General features: G+C 33.6%; 1 protein-coding gene across 1 annotated transcript in view; it reads left to right on the top strand.

The window, feature by feature from the left end:
• Positions 1-24349, top strand: part of CCSER1 (coiled-coil serine rich protein 1) — a 1484089-nt gene that overhangs the window by 1450493 nt on the left and 9247 nt on the right. Inside the window, exon 12 of the mRNA XM_055296996.2 lies at positions 5928-6023. Coding sequence (XP_055152971.2) covers positions 5928-5940 — 13 coding nt within the window. The 3' untranslated portion in view covers positions 5941-6023. The remainder of the gene's footprint in view (positions 1-5927; positions 6024-24349) is intronic.

The following is a 24349-nucleotide window of genomic DNA, read 5'->3' as shown; positions in this document are numbered from 1 at the left end:
GCTGTTTCCACCTGAAATAAACTGTTCCCATTTTTATAATTATTGGAACATGAAACTGTATTTCTATGAACTCAGTGATTTTTTTCCATAAAATTATATGCTAAGAGAGTCACCACAAAACTATGAATTCTCTCTCGAATTATTTTTGCTTCTTTGGAGCACCATAGTTTTTGTTCAAATCACAACATGAAACTGTTGCTGCAATGCTAAAGATGTGAATCCACCGCTATCAATATGGTCAGGGTAAAACCTGGAGCCACATGTTATTCAAGTTATTTTTGTTATCTAATGATTGACATGGAAATAAAATAGAAAGCCAATATTAATTTGTAGGCATAGTTGCCCAACTTAAAATGTTTACAAAGATTTTCATGATTAATCAGGGTTTATGACCTGGGCTCTACCCCTTATATTTTCCAAGATTTAATCCTAACCCATTGTCATTATTTCCTAAATGTTGAACTCTCGTTATAGGAAATTCCACAATTTGTTTTGTTTTCTTTGTCTTGTTTAATAGAGATAATACCCATACACCCCTCTCTACAAAAAGTTTTTAAAAATTATTATGATATATTTAAGATTCACATGCCCAGGATAAATGATTAAATTCCACTAGCCCTCTCAAAAACTTTCTTGGCAACTTAGTTGTTGATTAAACAGTAGGAACAGTTTGTTGAATGGTTAGGATTATCTCTCCACATCATTCCTCATCATCACCTTCTCATTATCAAGAAATAGTAACCCATAGCAGTGGATAACTTGGAATACTTAGCATAATCTCGTAATTATAATCTAAATTTTTACTACTTTTTCACTTTCAGAACTTAACATTCTAAACAGGTATAGAAGGAAGTGGTTCAAAATAACCCTGAGATTCCATTGAAACATATACACATAGATGAAAGTAGAAAAGAAAGGGCAATACGTGTGAAGATGATACCTATGATTGCCATTCATGTTACTGAATCACATGCCCCATGACCAGAAGCTTTTCCCTTACTGATAATATTAGCTCAAATGTAGCACCCATTCATTTTTACCAGGATTTTGATTGCTATCTAAGACTTGACTTTATTTAGGCATTATTATCAGATCCTGTTATGTATTTTCATATGCATATATATATATTTTTGTATAAGAAGTATTTCAATCACACATAATATTTTGGGAATTTACCTCTCCTAGAGTTTAAGCTTTTTAAAACATTTCTTGTTTTTTTCTCATGTGCTAACTTTATCATGACAACTCTAGGCTGTAGAAGGTGTAATATAAAATACAAACTAGTTTTGGTTCTTATAAAACGCTGATTTCAGTTAAGATTGGTCATTTTTTTAAACAGCTGAATTACACTGTAGTATAAAAGCAAACAGTCAACTAAGCAACCAAACAAAGAAGCTCTCTTCTTTAATAATACTCATCATTGCCAAATGTTTATTTTTGAAATCTTGTTCTGTGCCAACTTGTTTCACCATGTTAAACTGCATACATACCCATGAACTGTTTATTTACAATACATTTGATCTCGTTAAGACCCCAGTTCTATTTCCAAGGCACGCAGCCCAAAACCAAAAAGTTAAAAGGTAACACTCTGTGGTTGAATTACGTATGGAAAAGAATGAAGGCAGTTCACTCTGTTTAAGATGTGGAGAATTTCCTACAAATAGTTAAGGTGAAATAAAATCATTAATAGAGAGTAGGTTCCTTCCATTTGCATAAGTGATCTAGAATATGGGATACCATGGTTCTTTTTAGAGCATTTTCAGTGTAGCCTCATTAACTTCTCCAATGTAATATGACATACATACTTCTTCCACTTGAACATAAAATTCAAGAATAGGAGCATCCTACATCTTTCATTCTTTCCAAACATTACCTCTTTAGTAAATTCGGGTTGCTATAACAAAATACCATGGACTGGGTGGCTAAACAACAGTCATTTGTGTCTCAAGTTCTGGAGGCTAGGAAGTCTAAGATTAGGGTGGGGCAGAATAAATTATTGGTGAGGATCTGCTCTCTGGTTTGCATGTTGGAGAAAGAGCTCTGGCCTCTTCTCTTCTAATAACTACAATAATTTCATCATGGGGGCCCCACCCTCATAATCTCATCTAAACCTAATTACTTCCCAAGGGCCCCAACTTCAAGCACCATCACACTGGGGGTTAGAGCTTCAACATACGAATTTTGGGGGGGATATAAAAATTTAGTTTATAGCACTCATTTTCAGGTCAAAAAGCCCACTTCTCTAATCACATACTTCAATAACTAGTTAGGTAATTATTGTTTTACTCTTTGTAGATTAGATCAGAGACATTAGGTAATTTGTCCAGGAGACACAACATGCATTTTTAATTAAATTGGATTTAATAACCCTTGAACTTTCCATTTATGTCATGATTATCTCCAGAATATGATCTCTTCTAAGGAGGCAGAGTGATTTAAACAAACATGTGCTGCTTCAATCTCCTTTACTCCTAAACTTCCATTGATATTGCTAGGGACAAAAAAATTAGGCAATGATCTATTTTAGGAAATCAAAATACTGTGCATTGAAAAGCAGTTTTAAAACAATTATTGACGTTTAGTTTAATAAATACAGAATTTTGAGAGGGCATCTCTTCTATTTCAAGGTTACCTCCCAGAAAAACTGACATTCTAATTTTCTTCTCTTGAAAGCAATTGGAAAAAATACTAAGAAATGATTTTATATTTTTTAAAGTAGAGGGACAATGAAGTGTCTAACAAAAGGAAAGCATACAGAAAATGAAAAATAAACTAGTTATCAGATTGTCTTATATCTTTCCTTCATAAGACATTGATACAGACATCATCAAATTCCTGTTTGTATTGCCTTATACATACTTAAAAAACAAGATATTTACAAAAATATTTTAGATATTCCTATCTAGGAACTAAAATTACAGCTGATTTAGAATTTGCTTAATTATCAGAAGGAATTGACGTGAAATGAGGAATACAAATTTACTTGTACTAAATTTTTAAATAAAATGTATTATATTTTGTAGTCAATTATATATACCAATTTCATGTCTGAATAAGATGTAATCCTGTCATGAGTTCTCTCTTCCAAAAAAGAATGCAAGAGAATTGAATATTGTCTTAGCTAGACCCCATTTTTAAGGAAAAAATACACCCTATATGATATATTCTTAGATATATAGATTTGAGATTAACATTGATAATAGTTTTTTTTATTCATCATCTCTAAAACTCTAAAACTTTAGTGAGAAAGATAATAAATAGAAAATTACCCTGGAAATTAAAATTTTTAGCAATATTGAATACAGTAGTATAATTTTTTGTGGCTCTTGATTCCCTAAGGAGAATAGTGATTTTATTTAATGAAAATTTCTCAATTTGGTTAATATTCTAAGAAAAGATTGATATATTTAAGCATGATGATTAGAAAAATGTGCATATTTCCTGCTCATAATAAATTTTAAAACAACAAATTAGTTGTGTGGTACCTGATTGCTTTCAATATGACATTAATTTGTTTTGAACTTGTCTTGATGATCGATTGAGTTACACATGCATTCATATACGGAATAAAGCATTGTGATTTACTTCTAGGTTCTTGAGGGTTGTGACAATTGGAAAATGACAAATCAGCCACTTATTTCATCAGCTAGTTGACACAATTTATGTTTCTACTTTCCTCACCATCAGGCTTTTTAAAATTTCTGATATATAGCAATACTGTGCAATGGTCCCCAAGGACCATGAGAAGAATATACTGCTATATTTAATGTCAATAGATCTATACTATAGTATAAAAATGCTGTACTATTTTTATCTTCATTTATTAAAACTCATTACAATTCAAAATTCAAAATATATTTCACAACATTTTGACTTTGTAGTTTAAGAAACCCTGTGACAGCACAAACATGCAATTTTTTTTTCTAAATTTCCTGTCTTTATCAACACACACACAGAGTTTTAAAAACTGGTAGAAGATGGATGATTCAGTACAGTTACTGAAGCATTCAAAATGATACACGTATATGTATCCATTTGGCACTGAAACTGGCCAATAGGGAAGAACATACAGTTAAAATGCTCCTGCAATGCCTCAAAAATACGCTCCAACATCTTGTGTTTACAGGGCCTCACAGCTTCACAGTAAATAGTGTTCTTCTGCAGTGTACTTTCATACAATGCAATTTAAATAAGCTGAAACAAAGCATTATGGTGTATTTTATAATTTATATTTAATGTTATGGTTTAAGAATCAAGCCATTTTCCTGATGATAGGAAGAATTATTTTTAATTCTAAACTTTATTTTCTATAAAGCATGTCAATAAGCAATGTATATGTTTTTTCTATTATATTACTGAAGGTGTTAAACTTTAGAGTTGTTTTGAAGACTTTATGAGAATTCATAAACTCTATTTCTGGAATTTATTGGTTTATTTTAAAAACCCTTTGATTATAATTATAATCAATCAGCACTTTTGTAGATTAATTATGTAGATATTTCTCTCTTAAATTTCAGTCATGAAACAGTAATTTTAAAATGTTTAAAATGAAATATTGATGTGTCTAGTACTTACTATTTATTCTTTCAAATATCCTCATTTTTTATCTTATTTTAAGTGACTCTTGCATATCTCATTCCCTTTTATGGTTCTTCTCTAATATAGCAAATGCTTTGACATTTGTAATGATATTATCAGCTGAACAGGTATCATAGCATTTTATGTACAGAAATGACACAAGTGAATATTACAGTTTAAGGGGGATTTAAAGTTCTAATCATTTTTCAGAAGATGTTCATGAAAAGTGAGAACCAACTTTTAGACAGAAAGTTATTTGAGTTATTACTTTATCCAAGTGTAATGTTTGATTTGGTTTCATTTGTAGGCCTTTACCTAAAATTTAACAATGAGAAAGAATATTGCTTTATTTTAAAACACTACTTGTATTACACTGGTAGTCATATGACCAAAATCTAAAAATATCAAAACAATAGGATGTTAAGAGGTGCTTCTGAATTCTGTGGATCCAACATTATATATTTTCCATTAAAGAAGAGCTGGAAAGAAAGGGAAATATACATGTAAACCTAGTCTTGAATTCTTCTGGTGAAGAATGAAATGCGACCATAACCTGTAAATTTGAGCTGGTATCATTTTTCAACTAAATGGCTGATTTTAAAGAGTCTATATTGGATATATTAGGTCAGATGCTGGCAAAAGTTTTATCTTCATACAAACAGACCAGATAGCTTAAGAGTGGACCTGACATATTTAGACTGAAACAAATACCACTTAGTTGATTTGATAAAGCTGTAGAACCATCTTAAAAGCCATCATCACTGTTTTGAAGTTCTATCATGAGAATATTATGTTGGTAAAGAGAACATGGCTGGGCCTGGGCAACATGGGGAAACCCCATCTCTATAAAGAAAAAAAAAATTTAGCCAGGTGTGGTGGCATACACCTGTAGTCCCAGCAACTCGGGAGGCTGAGGCAGGAGCATTGCTGGAGCCCAGGAAGTCCAGGTGGCAGTGAGCCGAGATGGCATGACTGCACTCCAGCGTGGGCAACAGAGAGAGATCTGATCTCAAAAAAATGAAAAGAAAAGAAAATACAGCTCATTTGCAGAGGCTTTCATGTCTCCAAAAGCTGCAAATTTAAATATTTTAAGGCATATATTCAAGGATTGTTGTTCATGAAGAAAGTAAAATGAAGAGTGGCATTTATAATCACCTAAGAATAGATGTTGTGTGGTGAGATTATAACACATGTTGTTGAAATTCAATTCCGAATTGTAATGTAAAAGTTGGAGAGCCAATTGAAAGTATTAGTAGAACACAGGAAGTTGATACAGGATATTTCCAGATCAACTGAGACAAACCAACATCTGATTATTCAGTGAGAATAACATCAACCCATGCTTTCAGACACAAGAGCTGAATGTGAAGCGTTTTAGAAGAATCTTTTCATAACGAAGCCTAGAAACTGATGAAGCCATTCACATCAACTCATTCATATGACAGGTAAGCTCATTACATAGCTCTAGGCAATCACGCTGTTGCATTCGAGGTAAAATTGGAGTTATTGTAAATATGCAATTTGGTTTCATCCTAAACAGGCTTATATTAATCTTTCAAAGGATATTGTGCAAACACTTCTTAGAAAGGAACTGTCTACCTTATTGGAAATATGGGTTCAAATGTATATACTGTGAATCGCCCAACTGTAGAAGGTGATTATACACTTTCCCAAGATAGTGGATGAATTGTAAGGGACTTGGAATGTGGTTAGGAAAGGAGGGATTTGTATCATTGTTCTTAAAAGCAGTAACATAATTGTAGAATTATAGTCTAGTCAAACAATGTACCCATAAAGCAGTCACATATGTCCATTTGTAGTAGCTCTAAAATATGTTGGAGAAATGAATATGAAAATATTCTGTAAATAGAGCAGTTGAAGGCAGCTTAATGTCTGAGTTCAAACTCCATCTGACAATTTCTTGTCGTGTGCCCTTGGGGCATTTTTTGTCTCCATTTTTCCATCTGTGAAATGGGACAATAATGGGATACCTTATATGATTTGCATGAAGACTGAAAAATAGGGCCTATCACAGAATAAGAAGAATTTAGATGCTTCATCAATCACTTACCCACTCAATCAATCATTTGCCCTTCCTAGTAGATGGGAATTCTTTGAAGTATTTGGCTTTCTCCAAGTTTATCAACCCATGAGCATTGATGATGCTATCATAGAAAAAACTAAGAGAAATCCCTAGAAAAATATCAAAAATTCTATAATCTCTGAAATTTTTGAATTTTTCATGAGTGTTTTTTTTTAGAATTTCATGATTAAAACACTGTTTTGATAATGAATGGATTTGCACAAAGACTTCTGAAATTTCTGTATTCTTTTAAAAAATGAAAACTTATCTTTAGTATCAAGTTCTTTGGTTACCATATAATGTTTCACTAATGTTTATCTTGCTGAAGACAATGTTACTTCCAAACATGGGAAGCCTACCACATGTTTAAAACAAAAATGTTTCAAGCTTTTACAGAGCTATTTATTTTTACTATGTTTTGTTTCATACACACACAAAAAAACGTTTCCTGTTCTGAAACTGCTTCATTATCTATTAAAAACAAAACTCATGAGAATGCTTGCTGAAATGTTAATAACTTACTGACTTTAAAGAGTACCATAGCATATAACAGTGACCAAAAGCCACTGCCTCTTAACAGTATGTTGTGCTTTAGCTGACTACCAGAAAGGTAAAATGTAATAGCAAAGATTTTGGCCATTTGTATTTATTATATTGCATTTTAAAGAGGGTGTTCCAATTCCATTTTTCCAATAGTCCTTTAATGAGATAGCAGTCTTATAAATCACCTCTCATTAGGCTTTCTCTCAATGTGTGCATGGAATCCTTAAAGCTTACATTAGTAATAATAAATTCTGAAATTTCCACTAAAAGTTCTGATGTTGGAAGTCTTCCTAATCTATGCTTTGAGTAGGGAAAGTGACAATTGAACATAGGATTTAAAATTAATAGGGTTGCAGCCACTCGGAGGAATGATCTACACTATAAAAATCTATCCTTTTTTAAGAATTAAGGACAACTTTAGTATTCCTGAATAAAACCATTCTGTTAACTTTATTACATTACATGAATAATCAGCTTTGTTCATGCATTTATGCAACCCACGTTTATGCTGGTTACCTACCATCTGCCAAATAGTGTGATCTGCACTTAGGGTGCAAAACAGAACAATAATTAACCTATATTTAAGTGTTTTACATATATACACATGTATATATATGTACATAATCCACACACAGTGAATAGAAGCTTTGTCTAGTAGCTGAAATACATTTTTATTAATTGTAATAATGCCTAACAATTACTGAATGATGTTCTGTACAGGTAGGCACTATATTAGATACTTTACATAGGTTTTTTAATCTAATCTCACAAGAAGGCTTTGGATAAATATTCATATTATTATTCCTATTTTGCCTTTGGGAACAATAAAAATTAGGAAGTTGTCCCAAGTCACACAGCCAGTAGGAGGTACAGATGACTGTTATATCAAACAGTGCTATTCTATATTAACATAGAACAGAGCAAAATTATTTCTTCCGGAGTTATTAAGGAAGGTTTGTAAATAATCTGTGCAGACATTTTATATTTGAAACAGAATTTTGAGATGCAAAAATAGGACAATTATGAGTTGTCCTAATTATACTTTACCTACTAGCATAGAAAACTATGGACATTGAATATGGACTTTAGACTGAGAGAGCAGTAAATTCCAGCTGTATACATTACTGGTTATATAAACTTGGCAAAATTGTTGATTTGTATATATCTTAACTTTTCTGACATGTAAAAATGTGGCTAATAATTTCTACCACAAAAGTTTACTTTAAAGATTAATTTCAATAATATATATGAAAGAACATCACAATAGCTTACAGGTCATTTATGATCCTTCTAATTCATTTTTTCCACTCTCTTTGTTCTACAAAATTAGCATGGGTTCTCAGGCAATTAGGAACGTATATGACTTTCGCAATTCTTATGAAGCAGCCTTAACCAGGCACTTTATTTCATTTTTATTTGGAATATCCCCATTAGGTATAAATGTGCAAGAATTTTGTGGTATTCTCAAACTGACTCCTGGAAGCAATTAAGAAATTTGCTGAAGATAAGGTTCACAGGAGTGATAGGAGGGAGAGTGTTAGGGCTATAATTGCTGGGCCAATTCACTTATAATTAACTTAGTATTAAAAGGTTAGCTCTGTAGTCAGAATAATCTTATTGCAAGTTCTACCGAACTTGCAAGGAAAAATTAATGTCCTAACTGTACAATAATTCTAGAAATTTTTAGAGAACTCAAGGTTACCAAGCACATCTCATAAGATTATTGCAAACTTGTTTCTAAAACTAGGGGTAGGAACGATATAAAAAGAGAAAGTCATGGGCCCATTTTATTTCTTTCTTTCTTTTTTTTTTTTTTTGAGATGAAGTCTCACTCTGTTGCCCAGGCTGGAGTGCAATGGCGTGATCTTGGATCTCAACTCACTGCAACCTCTGCCTCCCAGGTTCAAGTGATTCTCCTGTCTCAGCCTCCTGAGTAGCTGGAACTACAGATGTGCACCACCACACCTGGCTAATTTTTGTATTATTAGTAGAGACAGGGTTTCACCATATTGGCCAGGCTGGTCTCGAACTCCTGATCTTGTGATCCACCCGCCTCGGCCTCCCAAGGTGCTGGGATTACAGGCATGAGCCACTGCGCCTGGCCACCATAGACCCATTTTTTAATGAATATACAAAAATAATTCCAAAGAAAGTATTAGACAACTGCACCAACATTTAACAGAATATATCATAATCATATAGGGCTCATACCAAGTGTTCATAGATGACTAACATAAAAAATAAATGTAATCCATAATAAAAACATTAAAGAAAAAACTCATAATTATTTCAATTGGTATCTTAAAAAGACTTTGATAATGACTAACCCATATTTATCACAAAAACCATAACTAATTTAGAATTGATTGAATTTGTAAGGGTTATATACTAAAGTCCTACTTTAAAATATGATGGACTATCTGTTCTAGCTCCAACTTATAAAGATCTTGGAAATAATCATTCCCATCCTTACAACGAGGGAAAGCTAAACAATCTGAAAATCAATGACTTTTCTTGGGCCGAGAGCAAGAGAACTAGGTTGCAAGTCAAACAACAACTCTGGAATATGGTAAGCGTCAAATTCGAAGAATCGTAGCCAAGATTCCCTTACCGGGAGAAGACACCACTGAAGATATAAACTGGTAGGATCAGTTAGACAGTAATTTTAATGAACTGCTGGGGTTTGATACTGAACTAGAGTAAGAGTGAGAAACTCACAGGACCACAGTTTTGTGAGTATCCCACAATTTTGTATATTTTTTATCCAGGAAACCCACAAGGCTCTTGTGACAAAGATCCAAGAATTACCTCCTCCTCTCTACGGCTAGCAGAGAGGAAAAATAACCATTGTAAAATATTCCCAGAGCATTCTACTTAACAAAAGCCTACCTCTCCAGGGAAAAGACTTTACTGGAAACATCCCACGTGGGGGAAGGGCATTTCTCTCACTCCAGCTCCTTCTGGCTTTTCTGTCTCACTAAAGAGGTGGAAGTTGAGACAAACTTGTGAAGGTCCTGATCCCAAAACAAAGGACGGAGATTTTATCATAAGATTTTGGAAGACTTCCTCACTCTCTCAATTTAGTACTACACCAACAGGGCTCCAATAGAACAATGGATTATGGCTGAAATTGCTGCAAGATTTAGAGTCTCTGAAGGGAAGTACTTAAGGAAATAAAAGTTAACAAATGAGACAAAAAAAAAAAAAAAGACTAGAGGAATATTGAGCATCTACCTCCTGTAGCTACAGAAAACCATAAATACAGGCCAACTCCTAGATAAATTAACATAAAACCTCACACTACTTACCTTAATTTTTATTATCGGATATATCATGTTTGGCTTTCAGCAAAAAAAATTAAGCATACTTAAAGGCAAGAGAAAAATACAGTCTGAAGAGACAAAGAAAGTATCAGAATGAGACTCAGATACAACATATCTTGGAATTATTGGACAACAAATTTAAAATAACTTATCAATATGTTAAAGTCTCTAGTCGAGTAAGTGGATAACCTTCAAGAACAGAAGGATAATGTAAGCAGAGATATGGAAACTAAAAAAAAAAGAAAGATTCAAAAGAAAATGCTAAAAATAAGACACATTATAACAGAAATAGAGAATGTGTTTGGTGAGCTCATCAGTAGACTGGACATAGTCAAGGAGAGCATCAGTGAGCATGACAGCAAGTCAACAGGAACTTCCCAAGCTGAAATGCCAAGAGACAAAAAATAGAATAAATAGAAACTGAGTACAACACCCAAGAACTGTGGGAAAATTTCAAAAGATATGAGATATGTGTAATATGTTTAAGGAGGAAAAAGAGAAATGAAACAGGGGAGAATGATGGCAGACTAGAAGACATTAGCCTTCATCTTCCTAGAAAAAAAAAAAGAAAGCTATCCAAGAACAGAATTAGCCCCAGGAAGGCTCAAAAGTCCAATTAAGAATCTTCAGCAACACAATGGAGCAAAAAATGGACAATGGCCAAATTAAAAGGATCACTGGGAAGATAAGCATACCTCAGATGTCTAGTGACAGATAGAAATAAAGAAGGGTAGGGGCTATCCATAGCAGCCACCTGGCAGCTGCCACCACAGTCCTTAGTAAACTGTTGTGCAGAGGATCCCAGCAGTCATTGCCACTAAGGGTCTCGACAGCCGCTATGGAAGCCACAGACTCCCCACAGCTTTGACAACAGAGCTTTACTCCAGTGTAGTGCTCTGCAGAGGATACTGGGAACCTTAGGAACTGAGGTAACCAATAATCATCACCAGCGTAGGCCCCCTAAAAATGAAGATGCTGCTGCACCACCCAACAGAAATGAGCTGCTATTTCACCATCCAGAGACTAGGGCTGCACCTCCTCTCCCAATGCACACTCTGAATTCTGAAGCCATGGTGGATCTGCAAACACATACCCCAGACCCCAGCTCTGTAGCCACTCTATGAGTGCCTTTGCCTCAGACATCACAGCTACTGCCAGAGTGTACTAGCCTGCACTCCGATACCTGGAGCTCCTGTCTCTTTACATGTGCCCAAGCCCCAGACCCCAATTCTGAGGTCACTCTGCATATGCCTGTGCCTCCAGTTCCTGACTCTGCAGCCATTGAGAGTCAATCTGTGTCTAGGACACTGGAGCCATGGCTGCAGTGGGAACTCCTGTACTCTAGACCCTGGAGACATTGTACATATGCTTGTGCCCACAGTTTCAAACCCAGCTGCCTAGCTGTTCCACAAGCAACCCCACCTTGCACACCATTACCAGTGACACAGTGGGAGTGCCTGCATCTTAAGAATTAGTGCCACCACAGGCCTGAGCCCTAGAGCTGAAGTTTCTCCATGTGCATTCACACTTCAGACCCTGGTTCTGTGGCCACTCCACAGAGATCAAACATCAGACACCAGTAACAACACCATTGCAAGTGTGTCTGAAAACCAGACCCAGCACCAAACGGGATCCCCTTGGCCACAACTTCCCTTGTGGAAGAAACAAAATAAGCAGGACACCAGCAACTCTAGATGCTGCTGCAGATATTCATAGCCTTGGCCACTGAGGACATCTGCAAATTTTTGTTGACACTGATGAAGCTTAACAAAAAGTGCACTATTGTGCCATTACTGAAGCAAGAACTGCTGCATCCCATTCAGTCGGCACCCTCACTTCCACTCATAAGCAGATGAAACTTGTCCATTAAATGTGGAGGAGGTTACTGTTACATCAAATGTTCAGACATCAATGTAAGCAACAAAAAAGCATAAAAATCAAGGAACTATGACACCACTAAAGGAGGACAATAATTTTCTAGTAATTGACCGACAGAAATGAGTATCTGCAAATTGCTGGACAAAAAATTCAAAAGATTTTTAAATGAAGTACAGAGAGCTGCAGGAGAGTGCAGATAGACAATTCAACTATATCAGGAAAACAATACATGGAAAAAATAAGGTCAACAAAAGAGATAAAAAAAGAATCAAACAGAAATTCTGGAGCTAAAGAATAAATGAATGATATAAAATGCAATAGAAAACATCAATCATCAGAACAAAGAGTCTGTGAAGTTAAAGACAGACCACTTTAAATTAGTCAGAGAAAGAAAAAAATGTAACAAACAAAAATAACAGAAAGGGAAAAGAATGTGAAAGAGTGAAGAAAGTCTATGGGATATATGGAACATCATCATATGCCCCAGTATACACATACTGGGAACAAGAAAAAAGGAAGAATTAAAAAAATGCAGAAAGCTTACTTAATGAAATAATGGCTGAAAATTGTCCAAATCTGAGAAGAGATATGGACATCTAAATATATTAAACACAAATATTTATAAACAAAGTAAAGCCAAATATATCTTCTCTGAGACACACTATAATCAAATTGTCAAAAATTAAAGACCAAAGATAGAATTTTTGAAGCATCAAGAAAAGAGATTTATCATATATAAAGGAAACTCCAGAATGCTTTCTGCCAATTTCTCAGCAGAAACCTTGCAGCTTGAAGCCTTCACCAGAAGCAAATCCTGATGCCATGCTGTTTGTATAGCCTGTAGAATCATTAGCCAAATAAATCTCTTTTCTTTATAAATTACTCAGCCTCAGGTATTTCTTTAAAGCAAAATAAAATGGACTAAGATAGACATAAATTTAACCAAAAAGGTGAAAGTTCTGTATGCTGAAAATTGTTACTCTTAGTTTATACTGATTTAATCTTCTTACTGATTACTGATTCTGTGATATCAGTTGTAATGTCTCCTCTTTCATTCAGATTTTATTTATTTGAGTCTTTTGGCAAGACCTAGACTCCAATAAGTCACTTTCCCAAATGTCTTATATCTTGATACTATCATCTTAGGGTTTAAGTTCCAAAATATGGATTTTAGAGTGCCGCGTACATTCAAACCGTAGAGCATGTGGAATTTAACAAAAAGGTGAACTCATAAAAACAGGGAGTAGAATGATGGTTATCTAAAATTAATGATAGTATACTTCAGATTCAGGAGGCTCATAGAACACCAAGTAGTACAAATATATTAAAAATTTTATAGCTAGACATATAATATTCTTAATAAATTTGAAAGATAACTTTTTTAAAAGAAGCAATAGTAACATTGTAAATGGTGACGTTTGACATGGCATTTATTGGTGAAATATGTTAAATCATCAACCAGGATAGACAAGCTGTTAATTTTCAGTTTATTACCCAAATTTTCTTCAGCATCACATAATACGTAATGAATATGTTGACTTATTATACTATTTGAGAAACAACTTTTCAACTTGTCATACTGCATCTCATTCAACATTTTAGTCAGTATAATTTTGTATGGTGACATTATTAGTTTCATACCAATGACATGCCGTTTGTTATCTTGGTGATAAGTTCTGCTACTAAATACCTTGTATTTTGTAGCTTTTTATTTAATTTGTGGGTTTTTTTTTTTTCAAAAATAAGGACTTCACTGTGTTTGTTTAAATAGTAAAATAGCCCCTTAAGAAAACATGAACAGACCAATAATGAGTAATGAGATCAAAGCAGTAATAAACTTTCCTATCAAAGAAAAGCTCAGAATCTGATGGCTTCACAGCTGAAATCTACCAAATATTTTAAAAAGAATGAATACTATTTCTACTCACACTATTATTTAAAAATTAAAGAGGAGGCACTATTTTTAAAGTCATTCTGTGAAGCTAGCATCACCCTGATACCAAAATCAGCCATGGATAAAACAAAGAAAGAGAGCTACAGGCCAGTGTCCCTGATGAACATAGATGCAAACATCCCAACAAAATGCTAGAAAACTGAATTCAACAACATATTGAATTGAACAACACATTCACCATAATCAAGTGGATTCATCCCAAGGATGCAAGAATGTTTCAACAAATGCAAATCAATAATTACAACATTTCACATAAACGGAATCAAGGACAAAAACCATATAATCGTTTCACTAAATATTGAGAGAGCATTTGACAAAATTCAACATCCATTTGTGATTAAAAAAAAAAAGTTTCAACTGGATATAGCAGGAAAAAACTCAAAAACAAAACAAAATAAATAAAGGCCATGAATGACAAATCCAGAGCTAAGATTATATGGGGAAAATTGGAAACCTTCTCTCTAAGATCTGGGACAAAACAAAGATGCTCACTTTTACTCAGCTTAGTACTGAAAGTCCTAACCAGATCATTCAGGAATAAGAAAAAAATAAAGGACATACAGATTGGACAGGAAGAACTGAAATTATCCTTGTTAACAGATGGCATGATCTTATATTTAGAAAAACCTAAAGATTCCATCAACAAAAAAAAATCCCTGTTATAACTGATAGACAAATTCAGTAAAGTTTCAGGATACAAAATCAACATAACAGAATCAGCAGCATTTACGTATGCCAACAGCTAACAATCTGAAAAAGTATTCAAGAAAGTAATCCAATTTGTAATAGCTACAGAAAAAATACCTAGAAATAAATTTAACAAAAGAAGTGAAAAATCCTTACAAGGAATATTCAAAACACTGATGAAAGAAAGTAAGGAGGACACACCAAAAATGCAATGATATCCACGCTTATGAATTGGGAGCATTAATAGTTAAAATGACAGTAATACTCAAAGTTACTTACAAATTCAATCCAAATCCTATCAAAACACCAATGATTCTTCACTGAAATAAAAAATCAATCATAAAATTCATATGGAACCACAAAATACCCAGAATAACCAAAGCAATCCTCAGCAAAAAGAACAAAGCTGAAGGCATCTTGCTACCTGACTTCAAAATATGCTACAAAGCCATTGTAATTCAAGCAGCATGGTGCTGGAATAAAAACAGACAAGTGGACCAATGGAACAGAACAGAGAACCTAGAGAAAAATTCACACATTTTCAGCCAACTTGTTTTGGACAAAGGCACCAAAAACACACATCGTAGAAAAGACAGTCTCTACGATAAACGGTGCTGGGAAAACTGGATAAATGTATGTAGATGTATATGAAGCTAGACCCTATGTCTTATCATATAAAAATCTAATCAAAATTTATTGAAGCCTTAATAGAAGACTTGAAACTATGAAACTACCAGAATAAAACATTTAGGAAACACTTTAGGGCATTGGTCTGGGCAAAGATTTTTGGGTGAGACCTCAAAAGCACAGGCAACAAAAACAAAAATATACAAATGGGATTACATCAAGCTAATGTATTGCCAAGGATATAATCAACAAAGTGAAGAGACAACTCAGAGTGGGAGAAAATATTTGCGAACTATTGTCTAACAATGGTTTAATAACCAGAATATTTAAGAAAACAACTCAACCACAGAAAAATAAATAATCCAATTAAAAATGGACAAAAGATCTGAACATTCATTTCTCAAAAGAAGACATACAAATAGCTAAAAGTTATGTGAACAAATGCTCTATATCACTAATCACCAGGGAAATGCAAATCAAAACCACACTGACATATTATCTTACCTTTTTTAGAATAGCTAATATTAAAAAGATGAAAAACTAACCAATGCTGGTGAGGACGTGGAGAAAATAGAACTCTTGTACACTGTTGGTGGGAATGTAAGTTAGTACATTAGTACATAGTGACTGTCATGGAAAACAGTATGGAGATTTCTTACAAAACTAAAAATGGAAGTTTTATATGATCTAGCAATCCTGGTACTGGATATTTATCCAAAGGAAAATAAATCAGTGCATCAAAAAGATACCTGCACCCACATGTTTATTGCATCACTATTGTGTTCATCAACAGATGAATGAACAAAGAAAATGTGTTATATATACAAAACCGAATATAACTTAGCCATAAAAAAGAACAAAACTCTGTCATTTGCAGCAACATGAATGGAACTGGAGGTTATTACGTTAACTGAAGTAAGCCTGGCACAGAAAGACACATACCACATGTTCTTACTCATATGTGTAAGCTAAAAATGTGGATCTTTGTAGAAAGTTGATTGGTGGTTAACAGGCTGAGAAGGGTGGGAGAAAAGGGAGAAGAAGAGTGGTTGGTCAATAGATACAAAGATACCATTACCTAGAAGAAATAAAGTCTATTGTTTGATAGTATGGTAAACGGGCAATTATAGTTAACATACCTCCCCCTCCAGCAAAAATACAATTTGTTGCATAGTCAAAATGCTGGAGGCGGGGTATTAGAATGTTTGCAACATAAAGAAAGTGTGAATGTTTGGTGAGATGAATGTTTCAATTGCCCTAGTTTGATCATTACACATTGCATGCATATATCAAAATACGACATGTGTCCCAGAAATATGTACAACAATTATGCATCAATTCTAAAAAAGAAATAAGTACTTTTAACTGTCAAATGCCTGTGACTTGTGGTTGAGTGTGATTTCTACTCTTCTAGAGTCATGTTGCATTTGTATGTTGTTTCTCACATACAGCACATAATGGAATAGTATAATTTGGATTATCACCCCTTCTCATGCAATATCCACTGATCAGTTGCTTTCCCTATGAACATGTTATTTTTAGTGTATGTCCCTTGTATCACTAGTGCAGTGAAATGACTCAGAATGTTTTAATTCTTCATAATTAATTTTCTAAATAAGAACTTTATTGAGATATAATTCACATACCATAAAATTCAACACTTTAAAGTATACACATCAGTGATTTTTAGTATATTCAAGCAGTTTTTCAATTATTCATTATGAAATTTATCATATTTGTCCTTAGGGCAAAAATGAAATTTTTTTTTCATATGACAACACATATGTAAAAGTTACCTAATTGGACCATCAGTCATATTTTAAAATACATGTTCTAATAAAATATAAAAATGAATACTGTAAAAAAAATTAATATTAACATATAATATTAATTAATATTAAAATATAAAATATTGACATAATGATTTACTTCTGACATCCACAAACTAAGTTTTGGAACATTATATTTGAAAATATCTTCTACCTTTTCTATATTTGAAAAAATCCAATATCTTCTATCTTTCAAAAAAGATAAAATAGCAGTCCTCAGAAATTGCCCTGCACTTTTAGCGTCATGGCACAGTCATCCTTATGACAACATTGACTGGCCAGCTAGTATATTTGGATTCAGCAACCTTACCATAGGTATTTATTGCCTTGGTAGTGACTATATTAAATTTCTTTTTTTCCCAAAGCTAGTCCCTGTTAATCTTACTATGAGGAAGAGAATGATGATAAAGACTGGTAGATTAAGCTAGATAGTAGCACTGTTTGGTGTCTGGGTTAATATATTGAAGGTAGCTCTTTCAGGAATTTTTCTTCTGGAAGTAATATGGAGCTGTAGGAAGGAAGGGAATTAAAAACAAATCCTGACTCTTTGGTCTGAAAAAATTGAAAAAAAGGTGGCAACATTTACTGAACTGTAAGACCATACAAAGAAGGTTTTTTTTGGTTTGTGTGTTTATTTGGCAAATACAGTATAATTAAGATTTATCTTTTGGATCTGTTAATTTTGAGAAGCTTTTTAGACATCCAAATGGAAATGCTGAGAAGTAGTTAATGCTATTGCTCTGGATATCAGGAGATAAGTCAGAGCCGTAAGTTTTGATTCTTTGCCATGCGGGTTCCCTTTAAACCACTGGACTTGGTGAGATTATCTAGAGCAGTAATTTGGAGAAAAAAAAGTAGAGAATGGAGAAGTAAATACTGTGGGAGGAAACATTAATAACATATACTAGGAAGAAATGGCCACTGAGGTAAATGAAAAACAAGAAGACTATAATATCCTGAAAGCCAGCTGAGGAGCTGAGAGTATTCACTATATAAAGTTATGCATAAATATCAAGAAGTATGATTAACCTTTCCAGCTAGACATCTCTAGCCGGTCAGAAACATTTATGTACAACTCAGCATGTTAACATTTTTTAACATTACAAAGGACTCTGTCTGCTGTCACAACAACTTGTGAATTATAGTGCCCATTTTTTCAAAACATTCAACTGTCCAAAGTCCCTGATTTCACGTATTTCCTGGGTACAAAATTCTTATAATTCACAAGTATTTTATCATCCACATCTGTAAAGATCTTCTCCTAGTTGTCTCCTTTCCAAAACATATTTGATTATGCTAAAAATAAACCAGTTCAAGGTATGTTCAAACACAAGGAATAAAATCTTCTACCAGATGTGATTCTACAATGAAACGTTTGAAAATCAGTTTGGGTAATATTATTAAGCATCTTGAATTTCAGGATGAGGTTTTGGAGATGTTTATTTTTTATAAATTCTGAGTTTCTGAGAAATTATTCTGGCAGCGAAGGCAGACTAAATGAGAGAAACAAGACATTAGAGGCAAGGGAGCTGGCTATTTGATTATTATACATTAAAAAACCAAAAATCTAATGTGGGCTCAAAGAACAGAAATGAAATACAGGGGAAGATATACAGCTAGGACTTGAAAATGCAGGACTAAGGTTCAGTGGGGTTCTTGGAAATAAAGGAATATATTGGAGTTTCACAGGCAGACAGGAAGTGATTGAAATATTGAAGTTAGTAAAATGAAAGAAGAGAAATGAGAAAGGAAAGAATAAAAGATGAGTATCAGATTTCATAATGTCTATGGGTTAGAAGAAAAAGAAGAGTTATTTAAAAGACTGAAAAGAATGGGATAAGAAATAGTGCAGAGAGAAGATAATATTGTTAAAGGAAAATATATTTTCATATTTGAGTGTTTTGGAGGCAAAGGAAGACATAGGTGTATTTGAAGCCTACAACAGAATGACCTTATGCACTTATTGTCCAAACTGGGACATTTTTGAGAGTGAAAAGAGATACCAAATAATAACCATGCTAATTGATTTACAACAGCCATAAAGTAGTACTTTCCCCAGAATGCTGGATATAACAGTCACTCTGAATAAGAGGAGACAGCTAGGGGGCAATTGCAGACTATATCCTTGCTAACAGGAGAGTAAGCACTTGGTAAACTCAGACAAGAGAGGAGAAATGAAATCAAGCGCATAAGCAGAGTAGTTAGCTTTGATAAGAAAGGGGGAGTGTTCTTCCTAAACATCAATAGAAAAGTAAGAGTAGCAACACAATGGCCCAGAGGCATTTTTAAATGGAAAGAGGGCACTAAAGGATTTATCTTTAGAGCACCTCAGTCATTTCAGTATGGTAGGCAGGAAGGTCACCTAATGAAAGTAAAAGGTACCGCTGGGGATTTGAAGATTGCAGAAGGCTTTTCAAAGGCCCACTGTTGGAGATAGTGGAGGAAGTCAATATACACTAAATGCAAAGATCACCAAGCAGAATCAACATCCCATGCACTTTTGTGACATTCCAAAAGGATAAACATATCTCATCATAATAGCTACCATCTAGAGAATATTTACTATATGCTCTACTCTAACATGCCCATATTCCATTAGTGACCTTATTTTAATCTCAAAACAATCCTGTGAGAGAGGTGTTATCATTTCTCCATTTTACAAAAGAGTATACTGAGGCACAGAGTGATTAAGTAGTAAGCTATCCAAGGTCACACAGCTAAGATGTGAAGAGCTACGGCTTAAATGTAGCCAATCTGGCTTCAGAGATGACGGTCTTGACCACTGAGCACACTGCTTCTCAAGGTTAATGTTAACTGTGTTTTGAGTCATAATACAGATTTTAGACTGGCTTTCATCCTTAGAAGTAAGTAAAATGGTTTTGCAAGATCATCCACATATCCAGGGGAAGCCAAATAGAAAGCATTGCCCAGAGTGAGTGTTTCTTCCTGGCAACATTTGTTGAGGCTCCACCATGATCTGAAATGATGCTGTCATTTGATGCCAAATGGGAGGTAGTCGATCTGTCACAAGAAGGTTTATACTATGTTGGCCTATCATTCTACAGATAAAAAGATGATTTGAGTCTGTAAGTTATCATTTACTAGTGTGGTGTTTCAAAGAATATCAATCAGGAATCCCTGAAAGCTGAAATGTGTTTTCCTAAAGTGAGAAAGCTGGTACAATAATTCTTAAATCCTTTGTTGTTGTGGAGGAAATTTCTATGGGTTTCAGCATAAAAAATATTTTATACTACAGCTACCAAGAAACCCTATCAATCTAAGATGTAACATTCGTTTTTTATGGTTTAGTTGCTAGGTAATAAACACACACTGAAAAATGCAGTTTGAGGGGGAAAATGCCTCAATAAAGAGAATTCCCCTAAGGCTTGGGTGACAATCTCAACTAATATTGTACATCTAAAAAAATCAGGCACAGGGGTTTCTAAGAAAATTACAAATTGCACCACAGCTTTCCAGGGAAGGTAATTTTATTATCTCCACATTTCTTTATTCCAATACCTTGTTCAGTATTTGGCCTATAGTATGTGTTCAAGAATTATTCAATAAATCATTCTGTGATAGAAATCACTTTTTTGTTCTTATTTTGTGAGTTCTATACTATATGTGGAAGATACATGGACTACTTAAATGAACATACTTTTTGTAGTAAATGGTGTTCTATTTTCAGAAATATTACTTTTTTCCCCACTAAAATTTATAGGTTTATGAACAGTTGATGAGATTATATGTATTTATTTTGTATATGCATATGAAAATGGTAGCTTTGCATATATAGATATTGCTACTCAGTCATCTAATGTTCAGGGTGACTTTGACACCTCTTAATTACTTTCTAGAAAAATAATACCTATAGGCCAAATTAAAAAAAAAAAAATACAAAAACCTATGTCATTTATAGAAGAGATCATTGGTGAAATACGGCATAAAGAACAGGGGTCACAGAATCAAATATCTAAAGGCTTTTGGAAGTAATATAATAAGGGAAAGGGTTGGGTGAGGGATGGGGTAGGGGACCTTTAGTTTCAGTGGCAAAGGCTGGGGAGGATGTGGAGTGACAAGGATGGTTATTCATTGGCATTGGGAATGAAAATGACACTTTGGAAAAGTTTAGTGGTTTCTTCCAAAGCTAAAAATAGACTTACCATATGATCCTATAATTGAGTTTCTTGGTATTTACCCAAGTGAGTTGAAAACTTAACGTTCAGAAAAAAAAAAAAAAACCCTGACGTGAATGAACCCTAACAGTTTCCTTCGTAATTGTCGAAACTTGGAAGCAAACAAGATGTCTTCCAATAGGTGAGTGGATAAACAAAATATGGTACACCTATATAAAGAAATATTATTCAGTGATGAAATGAGCTACAAATCACAAAGGAGACTGGAGACACTTAAATACATATTGCTAAGCAAGAGAAGCCAATTTGAAAAGCCTATTTACTGTATGATTCCAACTATATAACAGTCTGGAAATGGTAAAACTATGAAGACAATAAAAGGATGAGTGACTTTGGGGGAGAGAGAGAGCAGTGAATAGGTGGAGCATAGGGCATTTTTAAGACAGTGAAACTATTCTGTGTGATGTTTAATTAACATTAATAATGTTAATGTGTAATGTCTATATAATCTAATATAATAGCAAATATATGTCATTATACGTTTATCAAAATCCATAAAATGCACAACACAAAGAGTGAACACGAATAACGAGCTATGGACTGTAGTTAATAATAAGATACAGATATCAGTTATCAGTTGTAACAAATGCACCACAGTAATGCAAAATGTTAGTAGCTGGAGAAGTCAGGAAGGGGATAGTTGAGGGAGGATAGGAAGTATATACTGTATCTTTTGCTCAATTTTTCTGTAAACCTTAAACTGCTTTAAAAAAATACTTATTTTTTAAGGTTGACATTCAAGCAAAAATTTGCATCAGGTTAAAAATGAAGCTCTACAAATATATACAATTGCCATATTAAGAATAACTGTTTTCCAGGTAAAGAACATTTGTTTCCTAAATCAAGAAAATATATTTCATGAAGCTGTGCCAAATTATCCAAATATATGAGGTAGACAATAAAATGTTCATGTCTTATACTGAAATAACACAGAATTTCTGAAGTAAAGGTATTTACTAACAATTTATTGAAGTATTTATTTTATAGCCTGGTATATTTGATTGGAAAAATATAATAGTACCTCATATACAAGTGATTTTATTGGTTAAACTTTATTATTCTTAAAAAAGTAAAACTCATTACCATTTTTACAGGAATATTTCTGAGAGAAAAAATCTTAATTGTGTATATCACATATAACATAATTTGCATTTTGCTTATAAAGACGGATAACATCCTATAAGTGATTTCTTTTAAAATTGTAATTAATAAAAAAGATAGAGGCATTCTCATATTTGTTTATAATGTTAATTGGTTATATATAACTTGACGGATAATATATAATTTAACTATAGTTTACTAAATATAGTAATGTAAGTAAATATAGTTTATTAAATATATAACTTAAATACATATTTAACATATATGTGTATACATTATGGAAAACAATGTTCTATATAATGTGTACTAATTAATCTGCAAAAGAGAGCTAATATATATCTTCAAATATAAGACATGCTTATTTCATATTTTAATATCACCAAAATGAGAATGTGTCTTTAAGTTAATATCAACTTAAGTTAGATAAGTTTTGGTAATCATATCATCAAAAAGATTGTATGATGTTTTGGCTCAAGCCTAGTTTAGTTGGAACATTCAGGAATGTAAGTTTCTAGTTCTATTTCAAGAGATGCAAGATCAATATGGAGGTAGAAAAGAATATTGTGATTCACTTATAAATTTCAGTGGTGCACTGGATGAGAAGGGAAATAGGGAGTATGTAAGGACATGGGGAGAGTTTTCCCATTTTTTTAGTTCATTTGGAAGATACCTGTTTTCTTCTAAGCATAATTGTGACATATAAGTGCTATACCAGTTCTTTGGTTAATTTTTAAAGGAAATAGGAGCCTGGATTCTTGTTTTAAAGTAGCTTAGAGACTGGGCATGGTGGCTCATGCCTGTAACCCCAGCACTTTGGGAGGCCTAGGTGGGAAGATCACCTGAAGTTAGGAGTTCAATACCAGCCTGGCCAACATGGTGAAAACCCGTCTCTACTAAAAACACAAAAACTTAGCTGGTCATGGTGGTGTGCACCTGTAATCCCAGCTACTCTGGAGGCTGAGACAGGAGAACCGCTTCAACCAAGGAGGTGGAGGTTGCAGTGAGCCAAGTTTGCACCATTGCAATCCAGCCTGGGCAACAAGAGTGAAACTTCATCTAAAAAAATAATAATTATTATAATAATAAAAAATAAAGTAGCTTAGAGTCTACTGACAAAGATAGATCATAGGACATGTTATATAACCTTTGACTGCTACCATAGAATCTTGAGACTTTATATACAGATGAGTGCTCATGTTTGTATTCATTTTTATTGTGAATCTTAGCAGTATTGATCTGGGGATATTTATGAGAGGAAAGGGAATGTAAAACAAAAATTCGAGGATTAGAGAGATTGAATTTTGACATTGAGGAGAGTATAAAGTGTTTCAGGTTGGAAAAATGGCTAGTATGCTTGAGATAGAGAGATTGGATTCCGTTTTTCAAATTATGATTTTAAAAATCTAGTCTTCAACAGTAAGACACTTTGTTAACATTTTACTCAATGCCAACAAAATGGAAGGAATGTATGTTTAAGTCATAGGCTAAAAATTTGTACCTTCATAGCTTATCTTAGTAGGAACTCAATGATTTCCTCTGTATAGTATTTT

The sequence above is a fragment of the Symphalangus syndactylus genome, chromosome 10 (assembly GCF_028878055.3).
Source record: "Symphalangus syndactylus isolate Jambi chromosome 10, NHGRI_mSymSyn1-v2.1_pri, whole genome shotgun sequence".
Lineage (NCBI taxonomy): Eukaryota > Metazoa > Chordata > Mammalia > Primates > Hylobatidae > Symphalangus > Symphalangus syndactylus.
This window is presented reverse-complemented; position numbering and strand designations above follow the sequence as displayed.